The sequence below is a fragment of the Rhipicephalus microplus genome, chromosome 1 (genome assembly GCF_043290135.1).
Source record: "Rhipicephalus microplus isolate Deutch F79 chromosome 1, USDA_Rmic, whole genome shotgun sequence".
In the NCBI taxonomy this organism is placed as follows: domain Eukaryota; kingdom Metazoa; phylum Arthropoda; class Arachnida; order Ixodida; family Ixodidae; genus Rhipicephalus; species Rhipicephalus microplus.
In genome coordinates this window covers 246,532,658-246,553,195 of record NC_134700.1, presented here as the reverse complement: position 1 = coordinate 246,553,195, position 20,538 = coordinate 246,532,658, and the positions used below count along the sequence as shown (strand labels likewise).

General features: G+C 41.8%; 1 protein-coding gene across 1 annotated transcript; it reads left to right on the top strand.

Moving 5' to 3' along the window:
* Positions 1-62: 62 nt before the first annotated feature.
* On the top strand, positions 63-19,318 carry TfIIFbeta (transcription factor TFIIFbeta). The gene is made up of 8 exons (XM_037434398.2): positions 63-229; positions 299-372; positions 7,149-7,303; positions 9,861-9,890; positions 12,369-12,450; positions 13,971-14,067; positions 16,421-16,564; positions 19,119-19,318. Exons 1-8 carry the CDS (start codon positions 167-169, stop codon positions 19,236-19,238), a joined length of 765 nt encoding a protein of 254 aa, XP_037290295.1. The 5' UTR covers positions 63-166; the 3' UTR covers positions 19,239-19,318.
* The last annotated feature ends 1,220 nt before the right edge of the window (positions 19,319-20,538 follow it).

Below are 20,538 nucleotides of genomic sequence, written 5' to 3'. Positions count from 1 at the left end.
TCATTAGGTATTACGGCTTGGTGGCGCTAGCCACCGCCCAATCTAAAGGGTACAGCCATATCCATCCATCCATCCGTTGCCTTCATGCCGTAAGAAGTTGCTACGCGAAGTCAGTTATTTCTACGGTTAAATTTGAGTTTTGATTGGTAATTGAGAGTGTATAAAAATGGGGGATCAAGACAGAGACGTTGACTGCTCCAACGCGGCCCGAGGCGTGTGGCTCGTAAAGGTATGTTAGTTGGTTTGTTGACCCGATCAAATGTTGACTAAAACACCTATTCCTGCTCTTACACTTCAGGTGCCGAAATACATCGCTTCTAGATGGAGCAAAGCACCCCCCTTGTCTGAGGCTGGGCGGCTGAAAATCACGAAGTGAGTGTAAATGCAAAGCGTACGCCTTGTCAAAGTTGCGTAATTTCGCCGGGCGAGGAATAATGCTGCTTCTAAAGTAAATGCTCTCAAGCAGTGGCTATGGGATTAAGCTTGCTGTCATGCTGAGGTGAGCTTCAGCAAGTAAATACATCATAAACATAACTGCTCAGTGCCGAATAACGAGGCCATACGAAAAGAGCAGACGGACGAGCGGTTTCTGATGACTTACGAACGCGTCCAAGCTTCCGTGTTTCTACGTCAACATAGGTTACTGTAGCAAGTGGGATTTAGGCACAGTTCACGCTGAAAGATCAGCTTTCTACAGCGACCTAAATTCCCCTGCCGCCGAAACGCAGCGTCGTTCGCACTGGACGCGCCCCGCGCCGCCGAATATGCCATCTACTACGGGGCGAACGCGGGATGGATGCGCTGTCACCCGGTTGTTGTCGCAGCTCGCAAACGTTATTACGCTATTCGGTGGTGTATACTTCGACGATTATCGTACGCAAGGAGCAAGAAAAGACAGTACTGCTCACTTTGCTGGCAAGTGGCTGTCTTGCAATGCACGAAGAGCAGAAAAACCACCGACGCCAGCGGCGTTGGTGGATTCGTTTGGCTCTGCAAGACCGCAACAAGCTCGGTCACCTCTTTCACGAAACACGGAGGCGAAGTAGGCACAGAGTAGGTTAAACTCCCGTTGGTTTCAACATTCAGTTACGTGCACTGCGGCATAACAAGTGAGTAGAGCTTGGCCGCCATTTTTTCAAAATTCCTTGACAAGCGCTCCTATTGGTCCGCGGTGACCGATTCGGCGGCAGACGCCGCAAAAATCGGTCCGAGAGCGATCTGCGTGGAGAGGGCCCTTTCGGCGGATCTCGCCGCCGCCGAACCGGATTCGGAGCACTTTCGGCGGCCGGAATGCTCAGTGTGAACGCGGCCTTACAGTACGATGCGGGACTTCTTAACAGCGATGATTTTTCGCAAATTGTTCCTTGTATTTCGTACAAAAAAAAAAATTTGGCAGATCCCACGTACCTTGGGAATCGATGCTAAGCATGCGGAGAAAAAATGACTGTCGCAATTTTTATGTTGAGCGAAATGCTATGAAATGACGCTGAAGATATGTACCAATTTTTTTACGCACAGACGTATGCTAAGCAGTCGCTTGTTTACTGTTGCGCAACGATGCCAACAACAACAAAATGGGTATTGGCAATACCAGAAGCGGTGAGCTGGTATGTAGCGCTTGTGCCAGTGAAGATAGCGGCCCTAGATACAGCTAGATGAATGAACTTCAGTGAATGGCGCTTCACTACAGTTGTCGTTAACTTGACGTGACGGCTGTATGATAGGAGTTCGTATGTGCCATTCGATAGCAGAATGCCGGGGCTCTGGTGATCACCCCCTTAACTTGTGGTACGCCAAATTTGTACAGGAAAGTAAGATGGTGCGACAAATATGACGCGAATCTGGTCGCATATGCCATCAAACACTTTCCAGAAAACAGTGGTACATACCCCCGGGGGGGGGGGGGGGGGGGGAATGTGCTACCAGTATGTGGGTATGTGCCACTGGTGATAGACATTTTATATCTACCCAGTAATGGTGGAATCACACATGGGTAACTTTAACGCTTGAGCTTTAAGAAAAAGCTGATATAGATAGCGTTGACAGGACGAATGCAAAGAATAAATGTCAGTATCCCAGCAGGAATCGAACCCTAGCATTCTGCGTGACAATCAAGTATTCTACCAAAGAGCTACACCAGGTCTTGAAAATACTTTGCCAATAGACTGTAATGTTCATGAAATGTCAACTATCTGTCATATATCGTCATATATTGGGTTATATATGTCATATATCGGGTTAACGTCATTTGTAGTTAGGCACCATCAATTGAGGTTGACTTGTGCAGCAGTGTCGAAGGCTACCATCCTCGGGAACCGCAGCGCAAACACCAGCATTTCAAATCAGCTTACCACTTCTGGTGTTGCTAATATCCACATCGCTGTTGGCATTATTATGCAACTGCAAGCAGCTGCTAATATAAAACATATGTGGCTGTTTAACGTGTGTGTGTGTGCATTTGTACATACATTGAACACCACTTCATAATGTCTCACTCAATAAAGAATAAAAATAAAACACAGTCATCTTGCATCTGCATGCTTCACATAGCATCAATTCCCAAGGTACGTGGGATTTGCCGAATATTTAGAGACCTTGTTTCCCAGAAATGCCAGCATTGGCGTCATTGGTTTTGAGCATAAAATTATTATCTTTGCATGACTGAAAAATTGAGCATCCTTGCATGACCAAAAAATCGAAAAAGATGCAAATAAAATAAATAATAAAAAGCTCTGGGTCGGAGTGGGGATCGAATCCAGGTTGTTTGCATGGCATGCGGGTGTTCTGTCTCACAGCCACGCCTCTCCTTGTGAATGCAGTGAAAATAACTTCCTTTGCTTATAAATTTAGTTAATGTAACTTTCACGCTTTGCAAACACACACATCCTATATACATGCTTCACAATACAACATGAAATGCTGCTGTGATAATGCGTGTTACAAACGTGAATTACCATCAGGCATCAGAACATGAGATTATCATAACGACTTCATAGTTGAAAGCCAGTCACCCACTACAAAGGCACACACGTTACTACAACCTTTAGGCCATGTTCGAACAGAAGTACGCACTAGGAGCAGAATATCGCATTTGCGTTCAACTTCTAAAGACGAAGCTTAAGGGTCCCCAATTTTTCATGTGATGACCAGCGTGTTGTAATCCTCACACTATCTTACCCTCCCATGCTAGATAAATAGATCTATAGATAAGATAGATACATAGATAGATGCCAAAAGTGCTTGCAGTGTGCAAAGAAATGCTTTGCATTTAAAGAAGCTACTATCATAAGCGGGTATGTGCCACAGAAATTGGATAAATCCCACTACGTGCGGCTTCCACTGAAATAAAAGAAGGCAACAGCCAGCCGAATAAATGGCTGCAAATCGGTAGTGATGAGCCAAAGAGCCTGAGTACTTGCACGAGGATACTAGGGAACGGGACTGGCAACACCAGCTGTGAGAAGACCCCGGAGCAATAGAAGCGAATGACAACGTGCCTGTGTTTGTACCTGTGTGCTCAGACCTCTTTGGGCTGAGAATGAGTGTAGAAATAACCGAGAATCACTTAGGTAGTTAAAACCGAGCAATGACCTAAAAGCAACCAGAATAGTCTTCTGAATTACCCACTTTCGCTGCTTCACAGCTTGTGTGGCTTAGTGCAAGCTGTGCTTTTTTTTTTTTTTTTTGAGATTATTGGAGTGGGTCTCCAAGAGATTTCTCAGGCAGGAGGCAAGTCTGACAAAATGTTGTCTAAGCATTGACTACTATCTCGGACCCTTGACTTCATCATGCCTAGGGAGTCTCCATATGTTTTTTTTCACTAGCCTCATCTTCATTCATAGTACACAATCAGGCTGCATTCAATCGTGAGACGTACGTGTTTAAAATACACTAGAACCTATTGCTGGTGAGCAACAATATGCATGATTCTATCAGAGAGCGCTTTGATCTCTAATCGAATTCAGTAGACATATGATTTACCAAAGTAAAAACCACAGCATACCCACAAAGTGAATGATAATGAGTGGGCAAAGCTCCTAGAAATAATTCGGGCAACCGCGAATCCCCCATACAATGCCCACTCTAACATACAAATGAGTGACAATATAGTATATTCAATGTTGTATGCAATGTTGTCTGTATAGTATATACAATGTCGTTTTATTGGTCATACATGGTATTGAGGGGAGGACTTTGTTTTCCCTTCATTAAGACTACGTTTTGAACAGTGAAATAAAGGGCCGAGGCTTCGTAGGTGGGATGTAATCTGAAGTTCGCAAGGGCGAGGCCTATACACGTCCCCCTGGTGACTGTTTACAGTCATATGAAATGCATCTCAGAGCATATCGCCATGTCATATGCTGCACAAACCAGTCGTCATTCATGATATCTAAATTAATGTCACCAGTCAGTATGAAGGGGTCGTTCTTGTATTTTGTATCATAGTCTGTGGGATCTTGCTGTGGAAAACGCTAGGCTCTTGGAGTGAACGAACACAGTAAACACGGTCGGTACGAACCAAAGCTACACACACGTTTATATTTAAGTACTTTTAGATCGACGATATTGTCAGCCAACTATTTATACATCAATTGTAATCAACACGCTAAAACAACATTACACAGTATTAAACAACACTCAAAAACATAACAAACGCAAGAACACACTCAAGGCGGCTTCGCCAACGCTTGACTTACCATGAGGGCCCCCGGCACGCATCCCGCGGTGCCGCGCACCGGGGATTCACCCCTACAGAAAACCGTTCGCGCCAACTGCCATCCGCCAAAGAGACCCACTCATCTCTCCTGTACCGCCACTAAGGTTTGCCGCCAGGCATCACTGCCGGCGCCACCGTTCTAACTATGAAGATATTGCTAGTAATAAAGGCTTGGGAGCACAACGCCACCTACCGCTCAATAGTTGTCACTCTTGAATGCGGCTTATGCGCGCGACATGTGTGCCATGAGGTGCAAACAACTTTACAGGGGGTGTTAACACCCTCACAAGTCTCGCATTGCTATATCGATTGCTAGGTTGCCTCAGGAGAGATTCGGGGCCAAGTACATTGTCATTAAAATGGTTCCATTTGATAGTTTTATTGCAGCATGTTCGCCATTGTGACTATGACTGGTCATTGGTAGCTTGAGATCCACCGCAGTCTCACTCATTTGTGTGTTCAAGTGGACAAAGTACTCATAATGCTCTACAGATCTGTAGCAGACGCCTCACTTATCAGCGGAATGATGAATAGCATAGTGGGTGCTTCATCGTCATTGTCATGACATATATTGGGTACCTTGAATGCACTGTGCCACAAAGAGAATGTGTGGTCAGAAACACACTTGTTCTTCATCATCATCGTCGTCGAGGGACGACGGTGGATGTCGCTCGACCCCAAGGAGCTTCACCTCTAAAAAAAAAGACAGCTTGTTTGCCCTATGTCAACCTGTATGTTTTACAAATTGCAGAGTAACTTTTCATTCAAGAGCATTACTAGGCTCATTTTCTGATGCCGCCACCATGAGAAAGATGGCTTGATGATTACGTCATCTAACTAGAAAAAAATAAAAGTGGCTGCTGCCAGTATTCAAGCCTTTTCCTCATTGTCACTACGACTGCTCTGTAGCTGAGCACACTTTGCCACTAATGCATCACGCCACCATTGCAACAGGTGAGAGTGATGCACATCTTCAAAGCTATGAACATTGTTAAACTCTGCCAGGGGGGCGGGCAACTCAATATCACATAATAGGTGTGGCACGAATGTCAGAGCTGTGGAGCCTTTATTGTCCGAAGTTGAATGGCTCGCATCTACATTGTAGGACAAGACCGCAGAACAGAGTCAGAGATTCCAGTTTCTTGCTGGTAAAGTACATGCAAGTACATTCCACATGTCACAATGCAGTGACACGTGGAAAACGAGCTGTGGCATCAAAACAATCCTGACTGCCTAAGTCCTGTCATTCTAGTTATTCAGGGCATTGTCATCATGCGTGCCTGATAGAGTGAGTTGGCGCTACTTGTCATTGATGTAGAAAGGACTCAAAAATTGGGGGCAAAGTACTGTTTCCATGACAGTTTTTTAAGCGCGGAGCACTCAAGGGGCACATACTGTCGTGTGCTGTTGTAGCTTGGTGTAACGCAAGCGAAACCACATATCGTACAATCCTGAGCAAGCCTCTCCACCCCTCCTTTCTAGCGAAGAATAATGTGACAGTATACGAAGGGAGGGAAGGGGGAGTCTTTCTTTGTCATGGATCAAAATTCAAGATGGTGGCAGAAAATCCAGTAAAAATAAAGAATGCACCCTTGTGTTTCTATTGCAATGCTTGTTTAAATAGGCATGCATTCACTGTTTTCATTTGCCCTCGTCGGGTGAATACAAACACTGAATGAAACAGTGAAAATGGTGGGAGATAAGCTATGGGTGCACATTTTAGTTCTCATAAACAAGCGATGGGGGGCGCTCTTAGGATTTTATGGTATAGCATTGCCATTCGAGGGCATGCTCGCATCAAAGAAAAGCCTTCTTTCTCTTCTTCTTCAAGTGTAATGGTGATGACAGAATTAAATAGAAAAAAAAGAAAAAGAAACAAGTGAAAAAGAAAAAAAAGAGAGAGGAGAAAAAAAAGGGAAAGTTAAAGAGAAAGAAAAAAGGCTGCCCAGCTCCGCTCTTTCTACAAGCATATTATGCTTCTGGCTTTGCACCGTTCGCAAGTTGCCTTAATTTGTTTTTTCTGCATTCTTATCAGGCTGTGCTTATTTACTCTATCATGGATGATAACCGACGAGCCCACCAACGTCATCATGTGATTGTGTTTGTTATATTATTCTCATTACGTCATTGTTATTTCATTCTTATTATTCATTTGTAGTCTTGTGTGGGATTCTCAAGCTCGAGTGCCTCAAGTTCATATTGAGCTAGACATTTCCTGGTAAAAATATGCAAAGTGTTCGTGCTCTATACTTGTGATTATTCTCAAAACAAGAACACATTCTTTGCAATATTTTTAAAATGTTTGCCTTGGCATATTCCTATAGTTCATAGGATCCACGTAGTAGTACTTCAGAACTTTCTTGACATACTGCTACTCTAATGATAATAATATGCTCAAATTTTAATAACAAACTCCTTGTTCTATTTTTAGGGGAGCAAACGGCAAATCAGACATTCGCTTCACCCTAAGCGATGAATGTGTCAATATGAAAGACCCAGCAGACAAGTCATCTATACCAAAAGAACATCGTTTCGTCATCTCCAACATAGCCAACCAGAACTTAGCCGTTTTCTCACAGAACAAAGGTTTGTCTAAAACATCAAAAACTGCTTTCAGCAAACATGTAATTTTCACGTAAGCAATTAACAGTCAGAAGTTGATCTAACGAAGTGATGAGGGTGCTCGAATTATTTTGTTAAATCGAGAAAATCAAGAAAGGGTCTTTGAAATTTAAAATTGTAACGTAGTGACAGTCAAAAGCTACCAGGTCATTGTTCTTGCCACCAATCTACTCTTGTGCATGTGAAAAGTCTGTGAGGGCAGCCTCAATGTGGAGCGTCCGATGTCACCCAGTCCTAAGTGCATGGTTGAGGTGATGCAGGCCAGAATGAGGGTTATGTGAAGCAATGACAGTTTTATGATGTGCAGAGAACGAGTGAAGTGATTGTGTGAGCAGACTATGCCAGAAAGTTTAAAGGAGGCGATTAGTGCCATGAGATCATAAGGCTAACCACTACCCCTAGTAACACCATCTGGTATGTAAGGGCGCTACCAACTGTTGAGTCTATTGCTCCATGCAGGGGCCTTGTCAAGCTAAAGCTGTAGGGCCATCAGTAGGGTGCTTAGACATTTTAATATAATAGTGTTTAAGTGCACTCTTGTAGAAGAAGCAGTCTCTGCAAAATTTGGAGGAAATATCAACTTTTTTAGTCAGTTATTTCTTAAAAAACTTTGTTAAATTGGGTTTGGTGACTAAGTTAGTGTCGTTGATTTGGTTAGCGATAACACTGAGCCTTGTTTGCGAGATTTCTTCATTAGACTGGGGACTGAAATCAGCTTTCATTAAATTGATCTTGAACTGTAGCTCACTCAGGTAATTTTAAACATCGTCTTACCAGGCTACGTTATTCCAAACATTTGAGCATAGTGTGTGTATATTACATTGGGACAGTCAATTATCTGATATGTAAAATGGCGGCAGAGAAAACAATTGAAGTTTCAGCCTGCTAGTCCATCTTGGTACTACGTTTCAAGAGAGTGAAAGCTGTATGGGAACACAGGCAGTGTCATGACTGTGGTCCTTGACAAGAGTGCTGCATGTCACCACTAACGATGTGGCACAAAGCAAAATAGGTAAGGAGAGAAGGGGATAGATTGTTGCAGGATGTGACATTTTTTTCTGGCTCCTGCATATGAAAAAATGCAAGGAAGGTGTCTCACCTATGAACGCTAGCTAGGGCAGAGAAGCACAGTTTGGTTCTATTCCTCGCAGATAACTGTTGGGAGCTTGGTTAAGCAGAGCATAAACCTATGTTTATTTACAAGTAAAGATGGGTCCAACAAGTGCAATGAGAAAGTCGCAAGAAAGTGTCAGCCAGCATAGGGGCTTAGCGAGGCAGTGACTTAAGAAACAAACTTGTTGGCTTGAAGACCAGCTGTACAAAGTTATCTTGCTAGGAGAAGGAAGAAAAAAACTTGATTGGGTCGCCTTTGATATTGCGTCTATGACTTATCTCGGGGGTCTCAAACAGGCAGCCCGCATACCTTTTGCTAGCGGCCCACGGCTTCACAAAAAATAAACTTCTAGAACTTTGCCAATTTGTAGTTGCATTGTTTTCTCACCAGTTGTGATAAATAGTGCTTTGTCTGGCTACTCTCCAGATACAGGTTTGGTCTCGAGCATTTTCTTTATATTTTCATTTGGCACCCCATGCAGCAGTCACAATGTGTTAAAACGTAAAAGTGTAACAAAATTTCTATGTTTCACTATTGGTGACCAGGTTTTGGCCATTCTGGAGATCGGTATTGATATCTTTCTAGAATGGTGATGCCAAATCTCCTTCATAAGTAACCAATATTTGAGATATTGGAATTAGTTTGCCTAGGTAGTGTAGTGGTAACGGTGCTCAACTGCGCAGACAAAAGTCACCGGTTCAGTACCAGCCACTGGTTGCATTTTGATGGAGACAACATGCTAGAAACCCATGCGCTGTCCGATGTCAGTGAATGTTAAAGAACAATAGATGGTCAAATTTTCTGGAGCCCTCAGCTATGGCATTTCTTATGATCCTATTGTGGTTTTGGGATGTAAAACTCCAGATTTTATTGTTGAGATATGGGGAAGGCGTTCTTTCATATGTGGTGTTAGGGGACATTTAGTGAACTTTTTTCTGCTTCAACCTTCATCACTGTTCCGGTGTTCTGGCTTTTACAGGACTAAATTTCGTGATTGTGGCCATCTAGATGAAGTGAGTCTGAAACTCTTGACCTAGCTCTGGTCTATGGAAAATTCATCTATAAGAGGAAAAAAAAAAGAAAAGACGAAATTGCACCTTTTGTTCGATCAGTCATTTTTTTAGATATGCTTTCAGTGCATATTTTTTGCTTGAGTGAGTGTTTGAGTACCCAATGCACCATTGATAAGCCTTCCACCACATGCATTTCACAAATACTACTAAGTATCCTCGAATTGGATGAGCTGTGATTGTGGTTGCTGATTTTGGTTAACACATGGCTTTTGTTATTGCCAAGTTGAGAGAAGTGTTCGTGCAGGTCCACAGCATACACACTCCTTTCTTCCTTGATATCAGATGCTTACAATCTTTCTGTGAAAAAGCTGTGTGTTACTTGTTTTTGTTACAGTGGTGGAAGATGGTACAGAGCATTCTTCTGGTAAGTGTCCATTATTATAACCTTCACATTTAAAATGCCAGATCGGTTCTGTTGTTTACTTAGAAATGTTAATTTTAATGCACTTCAATTCATTATTTTATTACAGTGGCTATGGCATAGTGGTTAGGGTGCTTAGCTGCTGACCGAAATGGCACATATTCAGTTCCGGTGACGGTGGTCGCGAACAAGTGGAGCACAAAGTTGCTGTGTTGTCAGGCGCCCTCTGTTCATACAGAAGCCCAGTTTCACTTGCTTCAGAGGTGCCAGTGCCCACTGTTTGATGGAGAACAGCACCTAGCATGCTGTTGTTCAATAGCCAACATGAATCAGGAGCAGCGTTTGAATTAGCTGCACTTCTTGCCACAAGGCACTTCCACGTGCCGGCGCTGCGCTCAACATTCTGCTAACACTACAGAGTGAGCCACACTCGCATACAGGAATCACAAGAAAAGATAGTGACAGTGTTCCATCCCACATGTTCAGGGTCATTATGTGCTCTAAAATAACTTTCCTCTGTGGCTCCCCTCTCCCTCCCTCCTCCGTATAACTTCCAGCATGCTTGTTGTGGCAGGGGAAAAGAGAAACAGCTTGTCACATGCTGCTGTAATATTTTCTACCTCCCCCCCCCCCACTTTTTTGTAATGCCGGTGTTTATTCATAGCTGTTTACTGTGACACTGGGTTTTATACCTATGTCTGGAAGGCATAGCAATGAACTCTTCCTTCGTCGTCTCGCAATCATCACCAACAAAATATACGAAACAGCTGTCGGTGTTCCAGCACTATGTTATCACTGAGAGCACTGGGGACCAAACTGCACTTTAGTATGAGATGCCCAGTTGCAAAATAAATGCAGTGAAATGGGTCAAGAGGTGCGTGCCTGTTATCAACAGCTGCACAACGAGTGCATGACTGGCAGTGTCATGTTTGTGTTTCTTGCCTGTTTTGCTTGTGCCTACCAAGGAAAATAGAGTTTCTTGATAAGCAGTATCTATTCAAATGACAAAGTGATCATAAGCAAGGCTAATCATGAAAAGGAGTAGCTGGAGATTATGTGGATGAAGTGATCAAGAGCAGACCTTAAGCTTCTGAACAAGCCCATTGTGGACTCATTAAGAAGCTTTATGCAATAGGGAAGCAAGCCACCTAGGAGGAAGGAACTGTTTCGATCACCATGCCTGACAATACAACACCCTGCTACAAATGTTGGATGTTACTGTCATCAAGCTATGTAAGTGCTCCATCGCTAGGTCTTACAAAATATGGCTTGCAATGGACGACACTACTGTGAAACTGATACCACAACGCAGGAAAGCTCCTCTAAGTTAAGCTGTGACATGCGTTAAGCATGTGAGGACTTGCCAGTGAAAATAATCAGGACTGGATTTTCTCTTCAATGCTGCATATAGAATGCTCTCAATGACATTGAGAACGTGAGATATAGTAGACTACAACTATGAGCCATAGTAGTCGAGTGCAAGGTAAGTAAATGTGCGCGATGTGTGTAGCTGTCATGTCATTTTTATGAGGTAGGCCTGTGGCCGCTTCTGTGAAAGCAGGAAAACAGATTGACAGCCGGTTATTTGAAGATATGCGAGGTGGTCGAGCAGCTGCATTATTTGTCAGTTGCGTTTGGCAATTCACACTATATTGTGTGGTGTGGTCAGGCTTCAAAAGATTAAGCTATTTGATGTAAAATCTTTTTTTCCTCTTTTTCTCGGTGGGGTAATACGTAGGGGTCAACTTATGTTTGTAATCAGCCTTGAAGTAACCAGAAGAATAAGAATGGGGTGGAGCACATTCGGCAGGCACTCTCAAATTATGACAAGTAGATTGCCACTGTCCCTCAAGAGGAAGGTATATAACAGCTGTATCTTGCCGGTACTTAGCTACGGAGCAGAAACCTGGAGACTCACAAAGAGGGTTCAACTTAAATTGAGGACGACGCAGCGAGCAATGGAAAGAAAAATGGTAGGTGTAACCTTAAGAGACAAGAAGAGAGCAGAGTGGATTAGGGGACAAACGGGAGTTAAGGATATCATAGCTGCAATAAAGAAGAGGAAATGGACATGGGCCGGGCATGTAGCACGTAGACAGGATAACCGCTGGTCATTAAAGGTCACCAACTGGATTCCCAGAGAAGGGAAGCGGGGTAGGGGGAGACAGAAGGTTAGGTGGGCAGATGAGATTAAGAAGTTTGCGGGTATAAATTGGCAACAGCAAGCACAGGACCGGGTTAACTGGCGGAACATGGGAGAGGCCTTTGTCCTGCAGTGGACGTAGACAGGCTGATGATGATGATGATGATATTTGAGAATAAACGCGGTAGTTCCTGCTCAAAAAAAAGGGGGGGGGGGGAGGGGGGCCTCGGCAAATAAACTAAATAGACCTTAGCATGTGTGCCCATACTGTCTCTTTCCCAGCTGTTGGTGTTTGCTGCCTAGTGACAGTGCTATGTGTGTTTGTGTAAATGTAACAGGTAAGGTTTACCTGGAAGGCCATGTTGTACAGAAAGGTGAATGCAGACCCCTGGGAGATGACCACTACATGCAACTGAAAAGGTACATCACAGGCTCTTCACCAGAACTTCAGTGCAAATGCCAACATATATTTTATTGAGATACTTGCAGAATAAATGCATCCAACACCATGCTTTTCTTTGTTAATGCAGAAAAAAAGTTAAGCTAGCATTGGGGATCCACTGTGACTGTGTTTTTAACCATTAGTGCATGAAAAAAAAAAGGTGCATGTTAATGTTTCGCTGACATAACTCAACAGAACCTCATGTGCATAATTTTGTCCTGTGATAGTAGCGCCTTGCAAGTCTTGGCATGCTTCAGCGAAACTACATTTAAGACATAGTACAACAGCAAACAAATGGGTACATGAGAGTGCTGGCTCAAAGTTGGAAGATAATTAACCTAGCAGCAGTTGTGGCATCAGATAATGTTTGTACTTACAGTCGTAACCTACCGTGCAGAAGGTTGGAGAAATTGGATGTCGAAGAGTTTCATTGCCAGAAATTTCTGAAGTGCCTAATTTTCATTACCTCTATGTGGCATGAAGTGTTATGCCCCCATCCCCTCAGTCCCCCTCTTAAATTTTCTATGGAGGGCTCTGTTTGCAGTTACGGCATCACAGAGACAATACTGACCTACGTAGATGTTTCAGTTGTACAAATTTTTACACTGACAAAACTACCAACAACGTCACATATGATGGCTGCGGTCATTAGCAAATCCTCAATTGTGGCTTGTGTGACTTCCCGCATTACATTGGACGACCAGCTGCTATCTTGGGCAAAGCCAGGATACTATTTTTGAGGATGGGCGCAACACCTCTATATGTACATGTTTGTATATGCATGTGTGTATGTGCATACGAATTGCAAAAACATTTATGGGCAGGTTGGTCATCCCATCCACTCCCTCAACATTTTTCCGGCTATGCCTACATCTCGATGCTTACATCAGACATTAATTGCTAATTATTCTATGACAAACTGCTTTGCAAAGCCAGCCTCATGGTACTTTGTAGCAGACGACATTGAAAACATTGCTATAATTAAGAACAGAAAAAGCGGCATGAGTGTCTTTATACTTGATTCAGTAGATGGTGTTCAATCATTACGCTGCACATTGTTCTTGTCAGTTGATGTGTACTGTGAGGAGTATTGCTGCTAAGTTGACTCTGGGTGAATTGTAGTAGTGTACTTAGATTTAGGTGCACATTTGAAAGAGCACAGCTGGTCGAAATCATTCCAGAGTCCCAATGAAAAAGCATGCCTTGTAAACATGCTGTGGTTCTGACAAGTGTAACCCCAGAATTTAGTGTTGATAATGTGTGATGATGTGCATGTGGCTTTTTCTCCTTCTGGCCTCTGTATAACCCATCCCTTTAATCATTACTCTTAACTGTTACCCAGTTTCGGGTAGTAGACAAAATTATCTTTTTTTTTACCTTGACTTGGGGGTTTTTTCTTTCTTTTTCATTCATCTCTCTTTCTCTCCCCTAATATATTTCATATGCATGGCCATATATTATGCAAATTCTGTACAAGAGGTCTTTCACATGTTTTCAGGCAAACTATTCTGAAGGCAAGCCAACCGGTGCGTCAAGTGAAGCAGTTAGACCGAATTGTGCAGAACTACAAGCCTGTGGCGAACCATGCGTTCAATGTGAGTTTCATTTTAAGCTTGGCTGGTGAAACTGGTCTTGGGACAATTGTAAGTCTTTAATATAGTGTGTTCCACTCCAATAATGACCTGTAATGTAAACAATAGATGGCCAATGTAGTGGTTTTGACACAGTAGTTGTGCACATTGAGGTGCATTGTCAGCTTAGAGTAGCCATGCTTGTTTTACTGTGCACAGTTTTCATTCCAGATAATTGTGATGCATTAATTTACTGTACAACTGTCAGAGTTTAGAAACAAATCTTGCTCCTAATAAGGTACATTAAACGATCCATATTTTACCAACTGCATAGTGCAATAAAAATAATTGCTTATTTGAAGTCCGCAGATAAATGTGCATAATCTGTGTAAAGCACGGTGTCTCCTTAATCTTGCCAAAATTGCTGCTGAAGGTATTTAATTATATTATAATTTTAGAGTGCCTCCTCTTCAGAAATTCAGCCTTTTATCAATGCATGTGTTACCTGCCCTGCATGTATACATCTGCTGGACTATGGTAAAATATGATGCTAGGCAGCCTCAACGTGCCACCTGAAAATGTGCTGTGAGGCCACCGTGTTTAATAATGCACATTTATTTGGAAGCAGCACGCTTGGGTCTTGGAAGTCCATCTATTTTTTTTTCAACTACTGATAAGTGAAATTGTACAGTGCTCACAGATAGAACTGCAACAATTTCATTAATAATGAATATCCCTGCATTTTCACAATCTCCAGCTTGCGTTATATCGGCATAGTTTCAACTAAAACGCTCACATCATGCCAAGATTACCATTAGGAATAGTGGCCAAATTCATAGCAGCTTAGTGCAGTTACCTTCAGTGGTTGCACATACCAATCTTTATACCAAAAGCTTTAAGTCGCGTTTTTGTATGTAAGCACTTCATTGTGCGTATCACAGTTAGGTGCTTGATAAAAAAAAACCCTGGTGGTCAGAACTTCTGGAGCCCTAAACTACGACATCCCACATAACCATATTGTGGTTTTGGGGTGTAAAAAATAAAATTTTTAATGTACGTTTCACAAGTTTGAAATGGAGATCAGCTCTTTCATTTTGAAAATGCAGTAACAAAGGCTATCGTGCGAGACAGTATGGTGCCGATCTATTTGGTATACATAAAATACTACTAAAGAAGGAAAAAAGAGAAACTTCAAGGGCTCGTTATTCCTTATGAGACACAATAATAATGGGAACATAGCAGACATTAATGCCCAAGTAAAGTATACAGGATGTTATTGGTAGTATAATTTTGATGTAAATGTGAAGAAAATAAAGTGGACGAAAGAGAGAACTTGCTGTCAGTGCGGAATGAACCTGCAACCTTCGAATGTGTTCGAAAGTTGGATATTCCGCCCCTGCCAGCAGCACATTATCTTTTCTTCTACTTTGTTTTCTCCCCATTTACGTCATAATTATACTACAAATAACATTCCTTTACTTTTCTTGTCATTATTGTCTGTTAGTTCTCATTCATACTATGATAAAGGTTTGTTATTTGTATTGATGAGAATAGAAATGAAATGACTATGAAAAAAGCTCTACCTCCACTCTATTGAACCACCTTCCTTTGACGTTAGACACTTTTAAAGTGACTTGCGGAAGAGAGTTGATACTGACTGCAAAAAAGCATAAGTTTAGTTATGTACCTTTGCAATGCCATGACCACTGCCCCGGACACAAGAAAAAAAGAAAGCGGTGCTGAGACACAAGCAAAGCTGAAATCAGAATTGAAGCTATATTTTCAGCTTATCAAAGAGGCAAAAAATATAATTTTTATGTATTTCGTCTCTCAGAAGCATTTTATTTTGGGAGAGCCTGAGAGCAGTTGTGTTATCCATGAGGGAACTCATACGCTCAGCGCAGAAATGCTGACGGGCAGGTTACAGGATAAATGCCTTGCCGTGGTGGCCGCATTTTCTATGAAAGTGAAAGGGCTTGAGGTCTGTGTGCTAAGATTTAGGTGCACATTAAAGAACCCCAGGTGTTCGGAGTTTCCGGAGCCCTCCAGTGCAGCATCTCTCATAATCATATTGTGGTTTTAGGACGTTAAACTCCAACAATTAAATGTTTTTACTCATTTAGGGTTGTCACAATACAGAAAAGAAATTGTGAGAAAATGTGCCTTTTTGCTCTTAATATCAGGCATTCCACTCATATTGTTCATCTTCTACTTGTTTAAGTTGTGCTATTGCTCACCTTGCTTAGAGATTGCTTCCTCAAGAAAGCAGTAAAAAATTTCAACATTTGTCTCAGGACCACATTTTCTTGCAGAGGTATTGCGATACCTTCGTCATGGCTTAGTGAAAGAAGGTACATCAATTTCTGTCTCTTTACAGGTGGACTTTGAGCAGAAGAGAAAGGCAGAGGGCAAGAAGGCTCGTGAAGACAAGGATAAAGTGCTCGACATGCTTTTCTCAGCATTCGAGAAACACCAGTATTACAACATCAAGGATTTGGAGAAAATCACGCGACAGCCAGTGGTAAGGATAGTATCTGTAAAGCAGTGCATAGTGTCCACTTGAATGCTGGTAAAAGTGTTCTGTAATCTATAAGGGCATACAGAATCATTTTTTGGAAGATATAGGGCCCCTAAAACAGCTTTTGGCGTGTCAAAGAATAGATAAGCAATTATAAATGTTAAGATAAAGGCTACTCATGCGCAGGGTAAGACAACATGGCAAGCCATGTAATGTGAAGGACAGATAACCGATGGCCACTGAGAGTGACAGTATGTCTACCATGGGATAGAAAAAAAATACAAAGGATAAAGTGCATTAATGAATTTAAAAATTTTTGCAGCTGTAGAATGGAGTGTTTGGAAATAACTGAAAAAGGTCTTTGTCCTGCAGTGTACATGAAATAGCTTGATCATGATCATGATAAGAGTCATTAGCTTGATCATGGTCATGATAAGTGTTAGCAAACGCCGGTTGAATATCGATCTTAAAGATAAAAGAGTCTTAAAATGCCAAACCTCCTTCCAGCAATGTTGTATTTTGGTTAAAAAGTGGAACTGTGATTGTGCAACATGGATTTATTTGCTCATATTTTTTCAATATGAGATTTTAGGTGGATATAGCTTGTTTAAAAGCAAAATAAAAGGGCATGTGAATATGGGTGCCTTAGCTCTAGCAGTCCGTGATATTGCACAAGATACGTGATCAGTGCAACTCGGGCTGCAGTTTGAGTGCCGGAAAGTGACTTGAAATAGGAGCTTATTTAACAGGTGTACTCTAGAAGATATCTTGAATACAGATATACTTTATATATACCAAATAAGTTAATGGGGGGGGGGCATTATGTTGTCAGTGAAACCAATTAGCATTTTCCTTTTTTAACATGGGTATTGTATGGCATCAGCCTATTTGAGTAGAAGTCTCACTTTGGTTATCCATCCTAGATAGTTGTGCACTGCCTCGGGGAGTTCTTTTGGCCAGTAAAGTCTTGCATATACTCTGTGCCAGTGATTATGGGAGGGACTGTTGGGAATGGGCCGTAAAAGGGGCCCGCCCACTAACAATGTGTAAACAACAAGCTTTGTACTAGTGTTTAGTATAGTGTCTGAAACATAGGCGTAAAATACACGGTATGGGTTAGCACTACAAAGGTCATTTGTTCCAGCAAGACTGTTTCGGCACTGCCGTGGTTATTTTAGGGTAGCTAATTGTATATGTATGCTGTGTGGGTATTTGAGCTAAATGATCTCTCTACAATCACACCAAAACAGTTTTTGAATGCACCAACTTTCTGAGTTGTAACATTATCAGCTATGTATCTGTGCGCACTTGAAAACATTAAGGCTCATCTGGCATGCCAGGAGTATTTATTCACGGCTTTCAGTCAACCTTTAAAAAATTTGCTTACTCTCTGTTGACTTAATTCAAGCGGGCAACACAATTGTTGGTAAATATAAACAAAAATGGTCTTTTTAGGTTGTTTAAGTTAATTAAAGACCAAACCAGGTGGAATGCCTGATTCTACAAGCAAAAGTAGTTAATCGGATGCTCCTACACAGACGTACAGTTTTTTTTTTACTACAGCACTGTTATTCTCTTTACTATGCCGTTGAGCATTGGCATGAACTATCATTATTATAAACATTTGCTACCTTTATAGCGCATAGAACGCAATAATGTGGCCGGCATGCACTCTCTTCGTCTCCTTCTTCATTTCCTGGTTTGCCGCTCGAACATGTGCACTCGGCACGTGCCCTCTTTATGTATAGATTTGTCCGGTGTAGGATGCAATAATTCGAGTTAGCGAAAGAATAAGAGCAGAGGCAGCGAAAGAAAAAAATACAGAAAGACAAAACTTTTTTGGCGAGGCAGAATTCGAACCGTGTACCCACAATCCGAAGGCAAGCATCATAATCACTCGGCTATGCAGGCATGCGGGCAGAGCAATACATAGCTCTGTGCTGTACAGTGTAGCAAAGTGGTGGGAAAGGGGAGTGAGGGTGAAGAGAAGAAAAAGGAGGAGGGTAGAGAGTAAAGCACAGTGTAGACACCAAGAGAAAGAAATGAAGAGGGAGAAAGATACCGACAGGAAGAAAGAGGGGAAGCTATAAATGAGAGAGAAAACAAAAGGAAAGAAAGAGAAAAGAACGAGAAAAAGAAGTAAATAGATACGTATGCAAAGAAATGGAAACTGAGACAAAAATGTACATAGAAAGACAAAGAGAGATAAAAAAGAAAGATGAGAGCAAGAAACAAAGAAAGCGAGTCAACTCTGCATTGTCTTCAGCCTTCGCACCGTTAGTGTGAATATGCCTTATTTTTTTTCGATAAGCAAGAGTCAGTTGAGCTGGATGCGTCGATGAAGTTTTGAAACTCATAAAAATCACGTACTGGCTTGTTCTGCAATGCAAGGCCTTGCCTGAATAAAAGTGCTGGAGTAAGTGTAAGTAAATGGTGTGTTTTGTTTTTCTGAATGGCTCTTCAACATGGGGATATTTCTAAAGTGGATAAGGTTTATGCATTAGTACGCGTTTTCTATTATGCAAGTTCCACTAAAACCATTCATTCTCATTTTCAGCCCTATCTGAAGGAGATCCTCAAGGAAATATGCAATTACAATGCCAAGAATCCTCACAAAAATATGTGGGAGCTCAAGCCAGAGTACCGTCATTACAAGGACCAGGAGTCCAAGGAGTGATTGCTTGGAAAATTGTTGTGAATCTTTCCACGTGGAATTATGCGATAAAAAATAAATAAACATATTTTGATCTCGGGAAAGCTCCATCACATGGTTAATCCCATTAAGCAGTGCCCCCGTACCACTCATGTTCATCAAGCTCAGCAGAAAAAGCCTATGTGTCTTGTCAGCATGACTGTAGAAGTTTGTCATACATGAAAAGTAATTGAACCTATTTTAACATAGTGCACAACTACATGGCCACAATAGAAGAAGGTACAAACCACAGCGCTGACTTGCAACTGAATTTTTCAATGGAAAAACATTAACGAAAAAGGAATACGTCAATCTTCACACCTATGTGACCACACCAAAGCAAGAAAAGGCAGATCAACTGACATTTTTAACAATGAAAAAACCTTCATACATATCAAGTGTCTTAACCTTTATGCTGTTGGAGAGTACACATGGTTCTGGGACGTTGCACCCCAATAATTATTACTATATTGATGTTGGTGCACGTTTCAGAACCTCAGGTGGTCAAACTTATTCCAAGCCCGCTGCTACAGCATTTATTATTGCTTAAGCTGCTTTGAACAGTAAATCTTATGTAAAGCAACCAACTGTTAATGGTAAACCAATGAACCCCATTATCATTAGTGCAGTTGGTGTTGAAAGACTTGTTGCAAACTTGAAATTGTTGTCATCGATTGGTCCAGACTGCATTTTGTCAAAAATGTTGAAGTGTACCCAATTCTATTCTTTTTTATTATTGTCAAAAATTTTTGAACAATCATTACAAACTTCCATGCTGCCATCTGACTGGAAGGCTAGGAAGGTGGTCCCTGTGCATAAATCTGGTGATGTACGCTCCCCCAATAACTACCCGCCCATATCGTTGACATCCATTCCAGTAAAAATCTTAATGCATGTCACATACTCACTCCTCATTGAATTTCTTGAATCAAACTCCTTCTTTAGCATTTTTCCGCATGGCTTCCGAAAAACAGTTTCATGCGAAACTCAGTTGCTGTGTTTTACTAACGACTTGTTCATTAACACAGATCTTGAGTTTGATACTGACCGCATATTCTTAAATTTCGCAAAAGCATTTGACTCTGTTTCACATGAACTACTCATTTTCGAACTTGCTCAGCTGAACATCAACCCAATGTATTTAATGGATTAAGTCCTCTCTAACTGCAGCCAGTACATTACAGCTGATCGTGTTTGTTCACCTAATTTTGCAGTAACATCTGGTGTACCGCAAGGGTCCGTTTTAGGCTCGTTGCTTTTTTTAATTTGCATTAAAGATCTTCCT

Excerpts from the sequence above, each read along its gene's own strand:
- TfIIFbeta (XM_037434398.2), top strand. The coding sequence starts at position 167 with ATGGGGGATCAAGACAGAGACGTTGACTGCTCCAACGCGGCCCGAGGC. Across the intron at positions 373-7,148 it reads GGGCGGCTGAAAATCACGAA|GGGAGCAAACGGCAAATCAG; the intron begins GTGAGTGTAAAT and ends TTCTATTTTTAG. Across the intron at positions 7,304-9,860 it reads CGTTTTCTCACAGAACAAAG|TGGTGGAAGATGGTACAGAG; the intron begins GTTTGTCTAAAA and ends TTTTTGTTACAG.